Genomic DNA, 21,285 nt, shown 5'->3' on the forward strand with positions numbered 1-21,285 from the left:
ACTATCTTAATTTATATAACAATATGGCAAATTATGGCAATATAGCTTATGATAAATTCAACAATTAATGACCATCATCAATGAACTTCGAAAATCGGCGCGCAAACGTTGTGATTTTTGTATCAGGTATATTAAGACTTTTGAGCATTTAATTTGACCTCCTACCCAAAGCATAGCAAACTAGCAAATTTAATGCATATAATAGAGATAGACACATTAAGCATATGTATTTGATTTGACACACAGCAGCAAATTTAGATTTGGATGCTTTAGGTAGGAGTTGAAAGTTCTGAAATTTGAGAATACAAGAATAGAAATAAAGATCGAAAGACAAAATACGTGAAACCTCCCAAGTTCCATGTATTTTGTCATCCTGAATCCATTGCCATTTCGCTCACGTATTCCAACCCATTTTTGTACCATCTGAGGAGATGGAAAAATTAACTAATGGAAAAAGGGAAATTTGATCACATTGGTAACAATTCATGTATGTTGTCATCTTGAATCCGTTGCCGTTTCGCGCACGTCTTCAAAACCATGGACTTTTGAGCCATCTGAGGAGGTGGAGATCTCTCAAACCTTGCCAAATCAAGAGAAGGGGAACCGAAGAGACCTTTCGACTGCAGTTGCAATTTGCTTAACACCACCTTTTCAGCAAACTTGGGTTGACAAAGAGAGCCGTCAGTACCTTCTTTCTCCAGCTTTCTCAACCGAGCTTCATAAACTTGGGCCTCATCTTTCTTTCCAAGACTTGAACAAGTGTTTACCAAATACCTTAAGCATTCCATGTTGTTTGGATGGAGGCAGAGGATTTCTTTATGCTTGGCTATTGCCTCACAATAAGCCCCAATTTTCCGGTAACATGATGCAGCCATTAATTGCCATTTTACCTGCTAGAAACAAACAAGAATGTCCAATAACTGATAGACTTAACACCCATTTCAGAAATTTTCTCATTTATGGATGCAGATTACAATGATGCATGCAGATTATATAAATAATAAAGGAAAGACACTTCAATGATCACATATATGCATATATGATGAGTATTTGTGTGTATGTGTATCCATATGTATGTATGCATATGTGTAACATACATATGCACATTCGTATATGTAGATATACAAATACATATACACATGAATAAATATATAAGGATGAAAATATGACTCCAAGTAGAAGATACTTTAATGAACTCCAGCTAATTGTATGATTCAATACCTCATTTGGTTGAATCTTTGAAGCCAAATTAAATATGGGTATGGCTTTTTCATAAAGCTCTTGTTGCACATAGAATGCACCTAGGAAGGTGATGATATCCATGTTTACTGGATGCACACGATGTGACTCGTTATAGTAATAAAGAGCTTTCGCCTCATCATTGCATTTGGTAAACAAAGCTCCTAACAATGCCAAAATACCAGCATCATGCATCGTGCTTGCTATGACTATCTCAAGAAACTGAATTGCTTGTTGAGTGTTTCCAGTCAATTCACTGAGATGTCCAACCTGTCAATATACGGCACAAGATATTATTGAAGATAAGGTATTTTGCATCTATAAATATTAACATAAACAAAACATTTTAAACACAAACTATGAAGACAAGCCTCAGAAATCTTGTCCTGGTGGAAGGAACCGAATAGCTTAATATGTATCAAGTGATATCAGGCAAATGGAAAGGTCAAATGTTTCGCATGTCCCTAGAGTAGATGCCATCATATTGTAGGAAAGAACAAACAAAATATCAAAAAGCAAATCATTGAACAAACATGCCAAAAGATTTAGTAGACATTGCAGAAAAGTAAAGGACAAACAAACATGCTTCAAAATTTTGTAGACATTGCAGCAAAGTAAAGGCAAATAGCTAAATGACCCACTAATTCACGACAATAGCTAGAACTATACCTGATATAGAATTTCAACATTGTTTGGAAGCTTCTTGGCCAAGTCTTTGAATGTTCTGAGGGCTTCAGGAAGTAAACCGAGCTTCTTCTGGACTAAACCAACATTATAGAAAGCCTCCATGATATTTCCGTTGAGTTCAACCGCTTTTCTGTACAATACCATAGCACCTTCTGCATTATCCTGTTTTCGCAAAATTTCAAATCGTTGCATGACATTAAGCATAGGAACTAATAGAAGTTTAATCTACTCCTTGTAGATTCAGAGCAACATTATTACCTGAGAAAATAAACAATTCCCAAGGTTAACTAGCGCATATGGATTCTCATGATTGTTACTTAATGCAAGTTTCGCATACTTTTCTGCATTTTCAATGTCACCCTCTAGGAGGTACAAGAATGAAAGGTTTGTAGATGCACAAGTCTTTAAATCCTTCTCTTTTCGCTCGAATGTCTTTAGCAAAGAGATGGCCTATAATACAAATACGCAAATCTATCTTAAACTACAGGGTAATTTTAGGACAAATTAAAAGCAAGTAAAAAATTAATGTGTAAACTCTATTTTCCAAATGGGCTCCATAGAAGAACACTCATTTTCAGAAAGAATTGTCAAAAATAATACCTCAGAAAATTTCCTTTTGTGTAAGTATTGAATGGCTTTATGCATCTCAACTTCATATGCAAGAGTCATGTATTGCTGATCTTTCAAGATACTGATAACCCAATCATATCCTTCCACAAAAATTGTGCTTATTACTGGAGCAATAATCCTAGCTGCTCTAAATATGTACTTCTGGGCTTGCATTTGTCTTGACTGAAGCTCAATAGATAAGTCATCACTCTGAAATGGAAAAAAGAACTGAATTCTATAAATGGAAGTAAATTATTTAGATCTTTATAAAACAGTTTCTTTAATTCAGAGTAGAAAAGGCACATTTTTGGGTCAAATTTATGTGATTAATGTCGTAACACCTATTCAAAAGACGTTTTCTGGTTAAACCTGTGGATTAATGAACCAACTTGTATACATAAAAGATGAAATCCAATTTGAAAAATGCAATGTGATATGGTAAGTTCGTGGACTGAAATGTCCCAACTTAGTTACACAGTAAGTAAAATTCAGCTGTTTTACCTTTTGGAAACATGTTGAGTCTTCCTCAATGTCATCATCAACTTCTGGATCATAATGTCTAACCAAAAGCATTTTGGTAAAGCAGCTCTTCATTTTCTCTGTATTCCCCACTATATAATAGCAAACTATCAGATTGTATCCTGACTGATGGTCATACTTGATTTCCATAACTGCCTCAAAAGATTGCATTGCATCCTATTAACGCATGGTGTAAACTCATTTGATTAAGTAAGAGCTGCATTCAAATAGCATCTTGTTAATTTAGATTATGGTGCAAATGTAATAGTTCTACAATGTGACTGACACTCCTACATAATCTTGTGCTTCCATATTTCACTATCGGATACATTGTCCTTTCAGTCCTTACCCTCTTCCAAGTTATGGACTTTACAACAAGAAAAACTAGTAGAATAGCTAGTGTTCAAAACACTCATATATCCTTAGCAAATATATCCATTAAAATAAATCCATATAGGTTCCTTTTGAATATGATTCAGATATGCAATTCATCAATAAATTAATATTAGCGCTGTTAGTTATGGAAGGTTATGGACGGGCTTTGGACCACTTGACAAAAACAATTAAACTGAATCAGTAGAATGCACACATGAATACATATATTCTGTTTTTTCCTCTAAAAGAATGCTTTTAATATACATTAAAAATAGCTGGCTTTCCATAAAGGAAGTTAACCAAAGATTCTAGCAACTTTTATTCATCAGACATTAAAAAACTGAAGACAAAGGACAGTCAAGAAACAAACTTGGTATTGTCCCATATGCATAAGCGCATTCCCAATGTTCCGCATTATTCTATAACGGGTTTCTTTATGTGAATTCGGAATCTGATCCAATGCCATCCTGTACATCTTTATGGCGAGCAAATAATTCTCTTGTTTGTAATAAATGTTGCCCATGTTGATTCGCAATCTACCTGCTTGTGTGAACTGCAAAATGTTATCTTTTTATAAGTTTTGCTTCATGTTAAAGTTCATATTTTATAAGCTTCTTGGAGTTATTTAATCTAGCTAAATAAGGTGATTCATACTTGACAGACATCAATATGGTCGTGGAGACAATTAATCACCTGTTTATTCTTTACTATCTGTGAATATGTGCTCAATGCTTCTGAGAGAAGGCCACTCTTCTCATATTGGTACGCAAGATTAAAACACACCGAAAAGGTCAGCTCAATATTCATCTGATCTACCTGTGAAAATACTAAAATTAGCCACCAAGACTGAGGAGCAAAACTCAAAATGTCACTGATTAGAATGCCCTTAACTTTCCAAGCATCACCAGAATACCCCCTCCAAGGTACAAAATTTATTCAGGTAAGATTTTCATACCTATGGGTACTCCCATACAATAAGTTAGGGGTATTTTTGGGTATTGCTGCAATTCATATTATAGGGATTGTCTTTAGCATCATAAACTTACTCGAGAAGCTTGTTCACGTTGTCGGCATACTAATCTCTCTTTCCTGCCGGCCTCCTTAGCTCTTTCTAATGCAGTTGTATGATCTCCCTATAAAAACAGAATCATATTCATACTTGAAATCAACATGATCACCCTAGCTCTAGTTTATTTCCATCTCCATGGACTTTTCTTTGCTTATGGATGAGATAATAGTTTATATTCGTCCTGATGAACTTTTCTTTTGTATATGGATGAAATATGATATATGCCATTACATGATGAATCTTGATCGTAACATTTTCAGTTGGATGGCTACTTTGACTTTCGAGAAAGGTTAACATATCTTTCTTTTTTTCTAGTCTCTGACACGAAAGCGACCCGAATCAGGTTTGTATTGAAGAAGGTACATTTAGAACTCACATTAAAACTTGCGGCTGCGCTTTCTTCTAAAAGTGTGTGCACCAACTGCTCAAGTTCTCTTATTTGCATTTCTGGATCGCCTTCATCTCTTCTTTGTGATAAGGGAGTCAAAGAACGTGAACCTTGGTTGATTGGATCAAATTTATTACCCTGTAAAATTATTGGAAATTTTGTTTCTATTACAGAAAATTAATCATTACTTACACGTATTCTCAGGATCAAGAAAAACAAAATTTCGAACCTTAGACAAATAAAATATACATGCCCCAAGGAGAACAGAAGTATGGGTCATTGATGATCCTAAGTCCAAAAACTGCGTTAACATAACCTGGAGGCTTGTATTATCATGATCTAAACGTTACTGCCATCACATCCCAGAAGTATATAAATGCAGATGTACATGTAGAGAGACATTTTGCAGAGAATCTACACAAAAACTGTATATATTGCTAAGAACATCTCTGTGCACGCTCGAAGGAGAAGATTGCGAATATAGATGAAATATTTTAACATTTCAAAATAAGTGTACGAGGTAAGATACCACACCTTTGATGAATACCCTGCGGCCCTGACAGCCGTCATGGATCGTGATGTGTCACCAGAAGTTCCAGACCGTGCTGTCAGACAATTAGATCTTCCAGAACTGGATGGCCTCCATAGAGACAGAGTTTGTGGTGTGGGCGTTCGACTCCTTGCTTTTGTAGATGGACATCTTGATGTGTCTGAAATCGTTTCAACCTGTAAAGATCTCACGTGAATTAATATACATAGGAAAGGACTATAGGGATAATATATCAGTGTAGGAATATCTGGCATTATGTTTAAGGCAGTCAAAGAAGTGGCATAATTACATAGATAACATTTAGTCTAAGAGTGCATATAAATGATGATGTCAAATGCATTCTGGATAAGACACCTAAGATACTTATTCCCAAATGATGTGTCGAATGTGGAACTAAGCAATTCATATCAAATCTACGATGAATCATTCATATGGACTGGTTTTGTAATCGAACGGAAGAATTGGTTAACTGAGAAGCTAGTGCAGACATATGACAATTTAAAAACCGAATATGTCCTTCTCAATCCTATTGTATGTCTTCAAAATCCTGAAATGGCCTAATATGAGGCCTCTCCAAAGATGTAAATGGATACTGGTATCCATTCCCTTAGCATTACCATGGTTTCTGGTTAGCAATCATACAAAACTTTCATGAGCATCTATATTTAAACACTACTAGTACATCAAGTCCCTTAGCAATATACAAATATTTTCTATTTAGTTCTTGCACAAATTATCGGAGTACCTATATTAACAAGGTATAAAAGATGAATGTTAAGTAAAACCTGCGATCCCGATCCAGAAGGGGGCCTGCTAGGCCCAATGATGTGGTCATAAACAGTAAAATCTCCTCTTCTAAATGGTTCACTGGTCTTCCGGTACTGCCAACAAAAGATATGGGATAAATTAAAAAAAACATGTAAAAAAACAAAAGAATTATGCATCAAATGATCGAATGATAAACATATATCAAACGGGAATTATAAAAACAAGATGGAAAGAATAAAGGAATTCTGCATTGACCAAAATAGAAACAGGGGAGAAAGCACCGACGAATCGTCAACTGTTTCAATATTTATTAGAATACCCCCAATTTCCCATAAATTTCCAGATTACCCTTCTGTATTAGAGAGCTTAATTGATGTGAGCATTTTTTTTTGCTCTACAAATATATAAAAAAAAATGCATCAATGAAAATATATAAAATCTAAACACGTCAAAAAGGGAATGCAGGGAAAGAAACACATAAAACAAAATACATTACAACAACTAAACCAAGAAAAAATCAGGAAAGAAAAGGAATGAACTGAAAGAAACAATAGAGTAACAAAATTAAAGACTTAAAGAAAAATAGCAAAACAGGAACGAATTTCATGAAGAGAGAAACAACAGAAACAAAAACATAAAAAAACCAAGGAATCGAAAAAACGAATAAATTAGCAAATAATACTGGATTAAACCTGAAACTTGTGATCCGATGAACAGTGAGCAGACGTAGGATTCCTTTCTTCTGGGTCTTCTTCTTCTTCTTCTGCTTCTTCATTATAAACGTCGTAGAGATCGTTATAACGGATACTCCGAAAGAAATCATTAGAATCGGGTATAGTTGAAGAGGCTCCAAAGAGATTCTTCAGCATTCTAGCCATGGCTATGGCTTCTTCATGCTTCAAATTACCTGCAGGCACGTCTTAACTACCACCCCCCCCTTCCCCTGTTTTTTGCGTTTAGGGTAATTCCCAAACATACCCTTCAACACACTTCATCTCCTCATCTCTCAGCTTCTACAAATCCCCCAAAATACCCCTCCTATCATCCTTCTTCACACTTCTCTCTCTCTCTCTCTTTCAAGTGGTAGCACTCTTTCAAGTGGTAGCTTTTATTCATCGGATACATAGTCAACCACAAGATAGGATATCCCGTCGAGCCTTTGAGGCATCCCGATCCTTACATGTGTCTGGAGACACCAACTCTTGGTATAGCATTGTGGTGAGTTGGTTATTTGCAAATGGCATAGACATTAATAACCTACCTCCCCTTAAGTACAACCATGGGACTGATCAAACTTTAATCTCTCGTGAAGATCGTAATAAAGTGATACGCCAAGAAATATGGCAAATCTACACTCGATACAAATGGATCACCCCACGAGAGCCACTCCCATCTAAAATGGTGTACTATAAGGAACACTTCTTGCACTTCTCTAAGTTAGGGTTTATTACACGACCAAGATACCTAGATACTTTCTTATCAAATGCACTAAGGGTGGCCATTGGACAACTTAGGATATCATCTCACCAACTTGAGATTGAGAATGGTCGAGCTAATAGAGTCCCTAGAGAGGAAAGGCTATGTAGGTTATGCCACATAGAGATAGAGGATGAGTATCACTTCACATGCAAGTGCCCAACTTATGCCGAGATACGGGCGGAATACCAAGACATACTAGGACCCTCTCCCACCCTCTCCAAACTATTAGATACCCCGAGTGTAAAGAGACTAGGTAGGTATATCTTAGAGCTAAAACAACATAGGGAGGATAAACTACAAAGTGTTAATCATAACCCTTTTACTACTCATCAACATGTACCTAGTGTAATTTTTCAGGAACATGGGGAGACGATGAATGTGGATACACTTATGCCGCTCGGCCTCTCCCTTGAGGAAGCAGAAATACAAAGAGCAACCAAACGTCCTCGGATGTTGGGCTTCAACACAAGTCAACGTGGAGTAGAAAAGATTAAGAAGATAAGGGAACGTGAGCTACGTCGACTCGAAGCTATGGTTGGGGTACCTCTTACATGGGGACCACGGGCCACATCCACATCATGGCAACCCTTTGACCCCCCGCTTCTCTTCGAGAGACTTGGATGGAAATGAAATTAGGCCTAGTATAGAATCATTCTCATTGTAGAACATGTTTTTTATATAGAACATGTTTGTTGTTTTCTTAGAACTATTTAGCTTAAACTCTATTTTATCTTATTTTTATTTTTACTTTTGATGAATGGGTAAATATCCCATTTTTGTTGTACACCTTTTGTCTCATGGGCCAATTTTGGCCTTAGAAGACGTTAATATTTCTTTCTTTCTTTCTTTCTTTCTCTCTCTCTCTCTCTCTCTCTCTCTCTCTCTCTCTCTCTTTATCATAAGTTGTTTACACTACTAGTACTACATCGTTGGGTTCGAAACCCAATTTTCTCACCTCTCTATTACTTCATGGATATCTCTTATTTCAATAGATGCCACTGTGGAATGTAGGGGTTGAACCCATGACCACCTGGTCTCCATTGGGCTACATCCATCTCGGCTCTCTCTCTCTCTCTCTCTCTCTCTCTCTCTCTCTCTCTCTCTCTACGATGAGAAACTAGTTCATAGTGTGCATGATTGCATGTGTGTGTTTCTACACATGTGTGCATCTTTCCACGCATTCGCGCGCGCGCGTGTGTGATAGAGAGATAGAGAGATAGAGAGATAGAGAGAGAGGGAGGGAGAGATAAGTGTGTAGTGTGGGATTGAGCTCGTAGTATATGGACCCCCACAAGAGCCTAGAGGTTGTTGCATTGTTGCAGTAAGTTAGTCATAGTGGTGTTTTATTTCGTAATCAAAGGTATTAGAAAGAGGGAGGTAGAGAGAGAGAGAGAGAGGTTTTAATCTCATGTTCAAAGGCCAAAAGTTGAGCTATAAGACCAACAATATACTGGTCTCACGTAGCACATGTGAAAGTGAGTACAAACTCTCAATGCGCATGCAATGTCTCAATCAAGAGAAACAAAGATAGAGAGACAGAGATAGAAAGAGTAGAGAGAGAATTCATAAGTTGAAGTGAAGGTGCAATATGTTGGAAGGTAAAAAATGATGGCTTTCAAGGAAACTATAACATGAAGAGAAACACTTGTGCAGAGTGAGAGGTCAACATGTGCGTCATGTTAAAATTGATTTGTAGTTGGGAAGTGAATGCTTAGAGTTTGGATCCCAAACATAACCAAAGTTTGTTGTAAGTTAGTTTTGGGGATTCATTGGATCAAAAGTCCATTGTAACCTAGCCATGGTAGGGAGGGGGGGGGGGAAGACAGAGTTACGTCATCTAGTTTTGCAACACTTGATAGGGTTTCCCTTGCATTATCACTATTTATGAAGTAGTGAAGATAGCAAGGGTTGTATTATCATCTCGTTCTAATAGCAAATGTTGATTTATGAAAAAAAAAGACAGAGAGAGATAAGACTATCTTGAGGTTTTTCATCAAACCATCATGGGATCATGCTCAGAGCATGTTATCTTTGGGATACTACTATTCACATGAAGGTGACATTGAATTTTATCTTGGCCATCAGTTTTTCTTTTTGAATTTCCTTGAGCATAACATTAGGCAAACTCTAATTAATTAATTCCCAATAATCTTGTGGTCCTTTTAGGATCATGCTAGAAAAATGGTAGTTCTATTGATCATGTGCTAAAATTGCCAAGACTTCATGAATTCAATCAATCTTAGGGCTCACTATAGGAACCTAGAGGTATCGTCATTATGCATTAGTGTGAACACAATATTATAATAAATAACAAATAAAGCAAATAAAAGGAACAACAAATTTCTAGGGCTACAACATGTCATATTATAATAAGGCTTGATCCAAAAAGTTGAAATCTCGTCTACTTTGTCATGGATCTTCCATTAACTATGATGTCATGGACGTTAGGATAGACGATGGGATAATGTGCGATCAATGGATGAAAGTACATTCGATTATGAGAATGGGTGGATTGAATGAAGACGCAAGGAGCCTAGTTCCAACCCACAAATTCAAACATGGGGTTGAGAACAAGGAACCATACTTCAATGGCTCTTTTGTACATTTTGGATATACAATGCTTGAATTATGGCATATCCTATAATGCATGAACTATTCTTGCGGTTGCAACCATTCACATCTCTCATAAGAGGCTTTACAATACAATGTTATACTACATTAGAATCTTGCACTCCTCGTCTTAGTGATTATTGCATAAGAACCAGAGTGACTTTATCAACAAGAATATTATTTCATATGGAGTACCAAGTTACAAATACAAATCATTGTATAGAATATAATTATAAGCTTCAATACATTGGTTAAGTATACATGACAGGTCATTGGACAATAAAAGTGTATAGTCCAAGTAGCATATTTCATCAATACATGTTATAATTCAAATAATCTGATACAATACATTTCAAATCAACCATCAATAATTAGCCTTGGTTTTTTATAAACACTATATGACCTTACGCGATAAATAAATTTTGTTTTACATCTTAAAGTTATATAAATTCTAATGTTAACATGTGATACAATGTTTAAAGTTCATTGTCTACCGTTGATATCATGCTAATAAACCATATAGCTCAAGTACAATTGCTTGTTGACTAACACAAATTGTATGGTTAATGTAAACATGGACTATTTTTTACTATTTTTTAACACTTTCTACTTCAATCTATTTGACATGTGTGATATTCCATATTAAGCATGACCTATTTTATGGGTTATCCTTGATATACTATAACATTTTGTTCTTAAGTTGTCAAAATTGGGCACAATTAGCATCCAATCTTGGAATTTCTTCTACAAAAAATGATTGATCATCAAAGGTATTAAATATAACATAGTTGGGAATGATGAGGCAAAGCAACGTTGGATTTCATGTCAAGGATCACATCAAGCTTTGTATGCAGGTATTTATATGGTATCATCCTATACTTTGACTGTGTATAAACATCCTTGTCTACTTATCTACTCAAGGAAAATAGTTAATCAATGTTACAAAATAATCTTCTTATGATAGATGCTTTTTTGAAACGGTAACATTAACCTTCTTCAAAGGACCATTAGAAGTTGTCATAGCTATGATCTTTGTACTAATTATGTTGTGTAAAACTTTAAATACTTCAATACTAGTGGAATGAATGGAGACATCAATTGGATACATTTTAGGATCACAACCCCAATGTACTAATGTGATCTTTATGTCTGAGAAGAAACCATATTACGTATTACTCGAGAATTCCAAGGTCACAAATTACTGTTTCTTGCATGTCAAAATCAATGAAATACATCCTTATGTTAGATAATGGAGAAATACTATTTTTGTTGCAACAATGAACCTATGTTTGATAATACTATGAAAAAATGGTTGTAGATAAGGTCTCAATAGTATTCAAGATCCATGAGAAGAAACCCTAATACATGATCGTCGGTAATTACAACCTAACACATGTCTCTTTGCATGTAGTACTATGTAGAAAAATCATTGGAGTTTGTCCACTACATTGGGCAATGCAGGAATATTGTTTTTGTTGTATCAGCCACCCTCTATTTTGACAAAAATGACAACAAGTAAATCATTTCCTTTTTAATGGATCCATCAATCTCAATATTCTTAGAGATCAATAATTGTGAAGTACTTAAATTACCTTCTCAAAAATGCTCTCCGTCACTTATGATATGACGTTAAAAGTATATTTTATTGTAGATTCACAAGCTTAGACGTAAACTTAAACAAATTGAAGTGACATCAAAGAAATGTTGTACATTGGAATCATAATTTCATTAATATTCAAATCTGAATCTGAAGTTCTGAATTTCATATTCTACATCATTCTAGTAACTTTTGAAGCTTTGAAGTTTGATCAAATAATGAATACAAATGTGGATTATATAAACTTTAATCAAAAGAGCAAGAATCAATTGATGAGAAATCAATTTTTTTTTTAGTTTTATGTGTCTTGAATGGGGAAGTCGAAATTTGGTAAAGACGTATACAAGATGGGAAAGAGTGAATGAAATTTGAAATGCTAGACGAAATGATGCTCGTTTTGTAGTTAGACTAGTTATTAATGCACTCAATTCTAGATGATTAAGTCTCTATCCATTGAATATTATATAGCCACAAAGTATTGAATGAAATATATGAATATGTTGTTGTGCTCAAGGACATAGTTTGTTTGTTACATTAAATACTTGACTAATACAAAGTCAACATCATTAGGCACCTTGATTGCATGATGATTGATCTTAATAGTAGATATTGTTACAATCACAACATTTAAGATGAAAAAATCATGTAGTTTACTATAGTTAAAGGACTAGGAAAGAAAACATGAGTGTTCCTTCAAATATGCTATGCTTAATATGGTTTGTGAAAGAAAATAGTGTCTAAAGTGTTTGAAAACTAGACAAGAATCATATAACCACTTCCACATTATATATCCATTGGTGTGGGATCTGTAAACATTTATGACCACTAGAAGGGTATCAAATGTTTCCAATGGAAACATGACATCTTTGAGTTCAATTATAATCGAGAACTCTTTATTCATGTTTAATGTGTGATCATATTTCCTATCAATGTATTCATAGGGATGTGGTAGAAAGCATTTGTTGAACAACAATATTGATTTAGCATACATACATAACAAATTGTGTCATGTTGGTGGCTTGATACTAATAGGCTTGTTCATTTGTAGAACATCCCTAAAGTAACCGATTCACTACATCACGTACATCTTAGAAATTGCTACATATGATTTGGTTGAAGTTGTTTTACTCATACATATGGAATTTAGAGGATGGCTTATGAGACATCTTCAAATATTGCATTCAAATGTTAAAATATGCTCAAAACAAATGTTGTAAACACTCATTCACTTTTAATTTGCATGAACTAACTTCTGAGAGCAAAACTTCTCCTGGCGACATGATCATTTATAAACAAGTGATATTTTCTTAACAGCTCAAATAATTACATTTCTCGACAAATGTAGTATATATTGCACCCACATTGAATTATTTTCCAATGGTTTGTGTCCAATTCTAACCAAGATTGTGATATTTATATATTTTATGTGTGTCATTCCTATTTTAAGGCTACACGTGAACATTGATCATGGTGCAATTAATTATAATATCAAGTACATATAATATTTCCCTTCACGACACATGAATCTATTATGTGAATGGCGTGTCAGATTGCACATGAGTGTCCACATTTATCCTTACAGTGTGTGCAATTATTTTAACATGAATGCCTATCACATTAATTGTATGGCCATTCGAGAATATTTTCAATTGAGCTCCAAAACAAGTTCTCTAGATATGCCTTACACGCCTGCAGGAAACGTGTCAACTTGTAAAAGGGATAGAGACAAGAGCATAAATCTAACATGTCCACAAATATCATTTTATACATAAATCCATCCAAATGTCCAAAGTTCTTGGGTATTGTTAATTGTTGTGAGACATGCGCATGCTAGATGTGCCGTATATGTGTTGGATCGTCTCAAGGTAGCACTTGTCATTTCACATTTGTGCGACATACAAACATAATCGATTGGAGACCATTAGAACATAGAATAGTAGTAAATAGTGTTTGATTAAAATATAGGAAACGGCAGAAAGTAGTACCCTCTTTGCGGTACTCACATGCGTGTGATTTTGAAAGTCATGTGTGTTTGTCTAGTAAGGTAAAATGCCGCACCTTTGTAGATCATTAGGCACATAGCCGATTGGCTACACTAGTTAGAGTGCCTTATGTCAAACTCGACGAAGTACTGTATGTGTTTGGTAGTCATGCATGCATATGGGGCCCGATGTCGGTTGATTAAAACCTAAGATTATCTCATATAATCTCAACTAGTTCTATGTGTTATTAGCATAGCAATGTGTTATACTTGTTTGGATGCATCAGTTCTCAACTTGAGGTTAGGTCATAGTTTATAGGTTCGGATAGGTGTGTTCCCTTCATAAGCGAGAGTTTGTCATAACATTGGAACATTTGCTGGAAATTTCCCTCCAAGAATGCGTCAATGTGCTTTCAAATCATGGTTACATTGTGATAAAGTTGGCACATTCGCGGCCTACAAAGCTAATGGATTGTTAATGATTGCGCCGAGTATCCACCATATGGGAAGTTTTTAACATTAAAAAAAAGACAATGAGCATGTGGGGTTTCACGTAAAAGGTTGTTTTTAAAGTTGTCAGAGCAACACGGATGTTGGATTTTTAAATGGTATTTTCGAGTCCAAGTACCGGCCTACGGCTACGATTAAATTATTGTACTAAAGATTAATGAGTTGAGTAGGGGGATTCAGAGGTGTCAAGTATGGTTTCTGGATGGATTGAAATAAAGTTGGCTTTCTCAAGGAGTGAAACCATCTCCAAAGGACTAAAACTTTCAACAAAAGAGTACACCCCCATTGCACATTATAATGATATTGTATTCATGCAATGGTTAATGTGTAGGGTGGTGGGGACTTTAGATTAAAAGAAAGAAATTTGAGAGGAAGTACTAATTGGAGCCCTAAAAGGGCATCAAACTATAGATAGCTAATTAGATCAACTCCAATGCTTATAGATACTCTAAATGTAATAGATAAATTACAACACATCAAAAGTGAATTAAGGTGAGATAAGGTAAAGGGAAGGAAAGGAGGGTATATCATTATAAGTGAATAGTCCCTAGCATTTAAGATATTAATTTGAGAAATTTGATCATGAGACATTAAGGTTCAATTCATATACACTTATAAGTTATACCCATATATTATATGTAATTAGCTGGTAGTGTAGGTTCAAATGATCATTAGCAACTTGGGTTAGGGTTTGAAGATTCATTCTATTGACTAGTAGGCATTTAGAAAATACAAGATCATCACCACTATCATCATCATCATCATCATCATCATCATCATGAGGAAGACACTCTGGTCACCTGCAGAGGACGAGATGTTGAAGAGATGTGTAGAAAGATATGGAACTCGCAACTGGAAAGAAATCGCTAATCGAACCGGTGAATAATTATTCTCTCGGCTTATAGATACCGCAGTTTTATTATAGGAATCGACACATTTTCATGTATTATTGAGATATAAACCTTGGAAATTATATATTGAGTGCTTAAACCCAACTTATATAAAGCTTCATGATTCATATAGAAATGGAACGAGATTGTTGTTATAGGATAAGCTCATTAAAATCCATTTAAATGAACTAATAATATTGGGATTGTTGCTCTATCACCTTTTGATCCAGTCATTAAGCTAAACCTTCGTCATTAGTAATGTAATTAATATTGATAATCTGACCCAGCCCATTACCTTGCTTTTAATAACATTTTATAATTCATGTAATTTGTAACCCAGCAGTATATCAACCTTCATGTGAGGGCCTTAATCATGGTGCTGCTCAAACCCTAATCCAGAAGCCTTAGATCTTTGATATAATTGCCCATGTTAAAACCTTGCTTACTTACTTTAATTAATATTTGATTATATTCCTAATTGTGAAGGCACATGCCCATAAATATTATTGATAAATATTTATATGAAACTATAAGAAAAAACAAATCTTATAACGTAAATCATATTGAAATTTAAATATATGTATATGTATCATTAATCACATTAAAACAGATGAAGGATTAAAACATTTGATGCATGAATGATGTTTTTTAGTTTTTTTTTATCTCATTATTAAATAATTATTCATAAACTATTTGAATATTTAAAAACATTTCTTTCATGTAATAATTAGTCAATTGATTGTGAGGAACCATGAATGATTTTTCAATGCATTTAGGAGTAGGATTTGTATGTAATTAGTGTGGTATGGTAGGGATTGGGTTAAAATGGTTAATGTGGGCGATTACAATATGTAACAAATTTACTGTAGGGCTGGGGCGCTGTCCAAAGAGCTGCAGGCTCCGGTGGTTCAATTACCTGAGGCCAGACCTGAAGAGATGCCCTTTCTCGCCACTCGAAGCTGCCCTGCTCCTCCACCTCCATGCCTGCTATGGCAACAGGCAATTAATTCACTCCTTCATTTCTCTAATCTACTCTTCATGCTCCCTTAATTACCCTCATCACCTTCCTTAATCACCTCACTTCCTACAGTTACTGTTCACCCACTAATCACTTCAAAAATAACTTTGGTCACTAATTACTAACTAACCTTACTTATAAGTTCCTTATTACGCTTAGTCACTAATATGTTGCTAATACACTCACTTACCATGTCACTTCCTTAGTAATCTTCCTAACTACCCTCGATCATGAAGTCCTCTACTCATCTTCCTTAAATCACGATGTCCGTCACTAACCTTCCATAATCAAGATGTCGTTACTAGCCTTAATCATGATATCGTTACTAGCCTTAATCACGATCTCGTTACTAGCCTTAATCACGATGTCGTTACTAGCCTTAATCACGATCTCATTACTAGCCTTAATCACGATGTCGTTACTAGCCTTAATAACAAAGTCGCTTACTAACCTTCCCTCATTATGAGGTTATTTATAGAACCCTTAATCGCGAAATCACTTACGAACCTTCCTTAATAAGGAATGAGGTTATGTAACCCTCAATCACTAACCACTTATGTTGCCACCCTTAATCATTGGCTTCAATCATTTAACCTCTACCTAATCTTAATCATTAGGGCTTAATTAATTGTGATAACCAACTTAGTAAAGGACTTTGCATTAGTGTTTTCCCTTAATTGAGCCAACCCAATCATCATCTCCCATAACAACTAATTAATCATATTCACAACAATAACAAACTTATAGTCCCATTGTCATGTCAATGTTCTTTTTTAGTGGAAGTAACAAATTACCTAGTATTTGTAGGTGCTTGACAAAACAATATTTATCCTATATAAATAAGGTGGTAGGCTTGATTTCCATGACATTGGAAAGGGTTTAATTAATTCATTAAAAATGATTATAAATTTCAAATTCCAACCTTATCAATTGTTTGGGTAAAAACTTCTTGTCACTAATGTCAAGGGTGGTCTACTATATTTCTTGTCTCTCTCATCATAGCCTTCCAAATGTTCAAATATGTCTCTAATTTCGTTGCTCATTCTTAGAGATTTTTCACGACCTTAATGTTATAATAAGTTGACACGCAGTATTTATAGTCTCGCACGATAATTCCGAATGTTGTCACGCACGCGATGAGCATTATGAGATTTCAGTCAAGGGCAGGCCCCGCATTCCTAGGCACTTTGAAAGTTTCAATTTGAACGAACATAAGTAGTTTTAATTGATTCCTAGTCAATGTCAAGGGTTCTATGTTTCCCTTGCATCTTATCCATTATATTCATGTCAGAGTCAAGAGTTTTATGTTTTGTCACCATCAAGACTTCCATGCTTTCTTACTTGTCTACCCATATTTGGCTTTTATCACTAACTTGTCATTCAACTCAATGACAACTTTCTTAATTTATGGTCACTCATTCCTAGTAGAGTCCAACCCTATCTTACATGTGATGTGAGTCATTACATGACCTAATTCATGTGTCACTTAACCAAAGTTTGGGAAATGTTTTAGCACTAAACCTTGACCTCCTAGAAATTTAAGCTCACTTAACATAATTTCAACCACCCATATTCAAATGTTTAACATTCCAAATTTTTGTAGGGTAGGGTGGTCACCCTCTACATGGTACGAAACATTAGGTACGCCAATCATTATAGAGTTTTGTGGTTTTTAGTGCTTAGAATAATGAACTCTTGAATGGGTTTCTTCCATACAATTAGCTAGGGTGTGGACTTTTGTAGTTCTCCCATGCAATTAGCATGGGTTTCTTCCATGCAAAAGAAAAAAGGTATCCATATAACAGTGTCCAATATGAGCTTTTGTAAACCATGGTTACAATATGAGCTTTTGTAAACCATGCTAAGCCAAGTGCACTAACAGTGAAGCTGAGACATAGTATCATGTCTTGCCCACAAAAAGATGGTCATAATGTTATGAGGATAACTTAATAGTCTTTGAGCACATTAGCAAAACTCTAGGACATAATTTTGTAAAACACCTAAATATTGTAGGAGGATGTCTTTTGATTCTCTTTTATTGTCCCACACCCCTATCCATGCATATTCTACACCAATTAGCTCACTATGCTCTATCTCACATGATCATAATGTTAGGAGCCTCACCTTGACAACATAATAATTGTAGCGAACAATCCTAGTTACAAAAGATGAAAGAATTCTTGTGCAATTCATTCATATTGGGTACATCTCGGAATCTCAGTATTGCACAATACATTTATTAACACTGAATTGATGAGGTTGCGCTTGGGATATTCTCAAACTATAGAAGGAAAAAACACACTCCCATCTTTAATCATGATGGCATAATGGCAAATTCTTCGCATTCCTTAAAGTTTTGTCCTGATCTTATTGTGCATTGCAATAATATAATTGTGATCGTATATTGTCATTACAAATAATATAATTGTCATTGTATATTGTCATTGTAATGATGTAATTGTGATTGTATATTGTCATTACAATAATATAATTGTGATCGTATATTGTCATTGTAATGATGTAATTGTGATTGTATATTGTCATTACAATAATATAATTGTGATCGTATATTGTCATTACAATAATATAATGGTGATCCTCATTAACTTTGTGATGGTGTTTAAAACTAGTGTAAAATTGCATATACTATTGTCACACTTGTAGGTGGTCGAAGATTGCGTCGCACCTCCCGGGCCGCAGTGACAACGACGTGAAGAACTTCTGGCACACGTTCTCGCGACGGAGCTGGCGTGCCCAGTATGCCTCCACTACTACTACCTCAATAAGTACTCAATATGACACCTTAAATATAAATGGACCCACCAATAATAACTACATAACCAACAACAACATTGCCTATAGTACTACTACTCACCAAGAGGCCAACACTACTTATCATGGTACTTCTAATAGTGTGATAAGCTCACCTACATATCATTATCATCATCATCATAATCATAATCATAATCATAATCATCGTCATAATAATCATCATCATCATAGGAATAACTTTATTATGAGCAAGACAATGATATCCTCCTCCACCTCATCATCATCATCATCAAATAACAACCAAGTAGGATCATTGTATACTGCAAATGATCATGAAGAAGATATGAAATTAATGATGATGCTCAAACCACCATTAATGGATGGGCTCATAAGGATCAACAATAATTACCAATTAGGAGAGGAAGAAGAAGAAGAAGAAGAAGATGATGATGATGATGATGATGATTATGATTATGATGAAGAAGAAAGAGAAGGAGAAGATGACTATGATGAAGAAGAGGAAGAGGAAGAGGAAGAAGAAGAAGAAGATTATGATGATGAAGAAGAAGATGAGGATGGATATAATGGTTTCCATAGATTGGAAGGAATAGATGGTCAAGATTATGATGAGGTGATTTATAAGTGCGATTATGAACATGGTGGTGTGATTATGAATGATATGGAGCCAGTGATAATAAGCAGCTGCAGGTCACCAATTCTGGTGCAGATCGATAATGGAGATGCTGCAAGCAGCAATCCAGCATGGCCAGAATCCCATAATCATACTAATAATCATAGTAGTAGTACTAGTAGTAGTGCAGGAATTAATGGTAATCATCAGGCCATGGATTCATCTAGGAAATCAGGGAGTGGTAATGATAGTAGTTATAAGCCCCCTGAAGGATTAGATCTCATCGGATGGAAACTGCAGAACCCTAATTTACCCATCCCTTCCACTTGGAGAGAACAGTAATCCTCTCTCTCTGTCTCTGTCTCTGTCTCTGTCTCCCCCAACAAAAGAAGAGGAAAAAAACCAATACACTTCATGAAACCCGAAACCCTAAAACCCTAAATCCATCTCCAAAAAAAAGAAAGATTTCCTTATTCTCTTCTTTCATGTTTTCCTTTCTTTCTTTTCTTTTTCTGGTATTTAGCTCATAAATTATTATTTGTTGTTATCATCTTCTTCTTTGATCTGTCTGTACCAGTAATGATATATTACTATTTCTCATGTCTTATCGATTCTCTGCTTTATTTTGCATAAATTCCGTTCCTCATGAGAATTGGAGATATTACACATAGAATTGCTTCTTTCTTCTTCTCCTGAAAATCATAGAATTGGAGATATACATTGAATTATAATTATAGTTATATATAATTATAATCATATATATATATATATATATATATATGTAATTATAATTGCTGTTGCTGCCTCAATCTGTTTAATAAATAAATAAAAATCACTCTGATTATCATCATCCCAACAGTTAGCATTGATTGATAGAGTAGAAAAGAAGAAGAAGAAGTAATTATTTCCCTAGTTTTACCGTTCATGACAGAAATCTATTTTATTTGACGTAAATCAATCAGCTCTTTCAAAAGAAAGAGAAATAAAAGAAAAACCAGAAAACAAATATATATATATATATACGGATATCTGAGTAGTAGAGGGCCAATTACGTAAATCATGGCACAGATCGGAGATAAACATAGAATTATAATTAATATATATGTGAATATTCAGAATGACTTGAAATTATATATATATATAATTCAGAAAAAGAGAAGGATGGTCAAGAGATCGAGTCCACCTAAGTACACACTCTGATTTATGTTCTCTCTGTCTTTCTAATCCTCCCAAACAACACAAAACAGAGTACACATATCATCCCTTGATTTGTGTACAAAACAGATCAGCTACGCTTTTTGGTATAATATTAAGTCAATTAAATTAATTAATTTTACCCCCCCCCCCCAGCATAATCCAATCGTCTCAGTACAGACAGTCTAATTTGTCTTTCCTCGAATTCAGTGTGATTTGCTATATACATAATACATAATACATATATTTATATTTATACTGTCGATTTCTGGATGTATAGATACATAATCTTATGCCACGCATATATGTACAATATGCAGTATATACGTAGTCTATACAATCCATTATTATACATACGATCACAGTATAATGGGGTCCCCTTAATACCACGCAATTATA

General features: G+C 34.9%; 2 protein-coding genes across 3 annotated transcripts; one reads left to right on the plus strand and one right to left on the minus strand.

The window, feature by feature from the left end:
- Positions 1 to 219: 219 nt before the first annotated feature.
- Positions 220 to 7,091, minus strand: LOC147863325 (uncharacterized). 2 transcript variants are annotated; one of them, XM_087320703.1, is made up of 13 exons: positions 6,897 to 7,091; positions 6,222 to 6,317; positions 5,421 to 5,612; positions 4,875 to 5,024; positions 4,476 to 4,562; positions 4,123 to 4,245; positions 3,800 to 3,982; positions 3,037 to 3,231; positions 2,527 to 2,745; positions 2,185 to 2,376; positions 1,909 to 2,088; positions 1,222 to 1,509; positions 222 to 890 (listed from the first exon to the last, which is right to left on the minus strand). In XM_087320703.1, the coding sequence occupies exons 1-13, from the start codon at positions 7,080 to 7,082 to the stop codon at positions 468 to 470; spliced, it is 2,514 nt and encodes an 837-aa protein (XP_087176829.1). In that variant the 5' UTR covers positions 7,083 to 7,091; the 3' UTR covers positions 222 to 467. The 2 variants fall into 2 exon arrangements, with proteins under 2 accessions (XP_087176830.1, XP_087176829.1); XM_087320704.1 differs by lacking the exon at positions 2,185 to 2,376 and having other exon boundaries at positions 220 to 890.
- A 7,821-nt stretch (positions 7,092 to 14,912) lies between these two features.
- Positions 14,913 to 20,041, plus strand: LOC147863326 (uncharacterized). The gene is made up of 3 exons (XM_087321285.1): positions 14,913 to 15,259; positions 16,141 to 16,270; positions 18,954 to 20,041. The coding sequence occupies exons 1-3, from the start codon at positions 15,160 to 15,162 to the stop codon at positions 20,032 to 20,034; spliced, it is 1,311 nt and encodes a 436-aa protein (XP_087177411.1). The 5' UTR covers positions 14,913 to 15,159; the 3' UTR covers positions 20,035 to 20,041.
- Positions 20,042 to 21,285: the final 1,244 nt, after the last annotated feature.

This window comes from Azolla caroliniana, unplaced genomic scaffold (assembly GCF_043228905.1).
Source record: "Azolla caroliniana isolate FFs.n. ecotype wild unplaced genomic scaffold, voAzoCaro1.0.p SCAF_6, whole genome shotgun sequence".
NCBI classification, from domain to species: domain Eukaryota; kingdom Viridiplantae; phylum Streptophyta; class Polypodiopsida; order Salviniales; family Salviniaceae; genus Azolla; species Azolla caroliniana.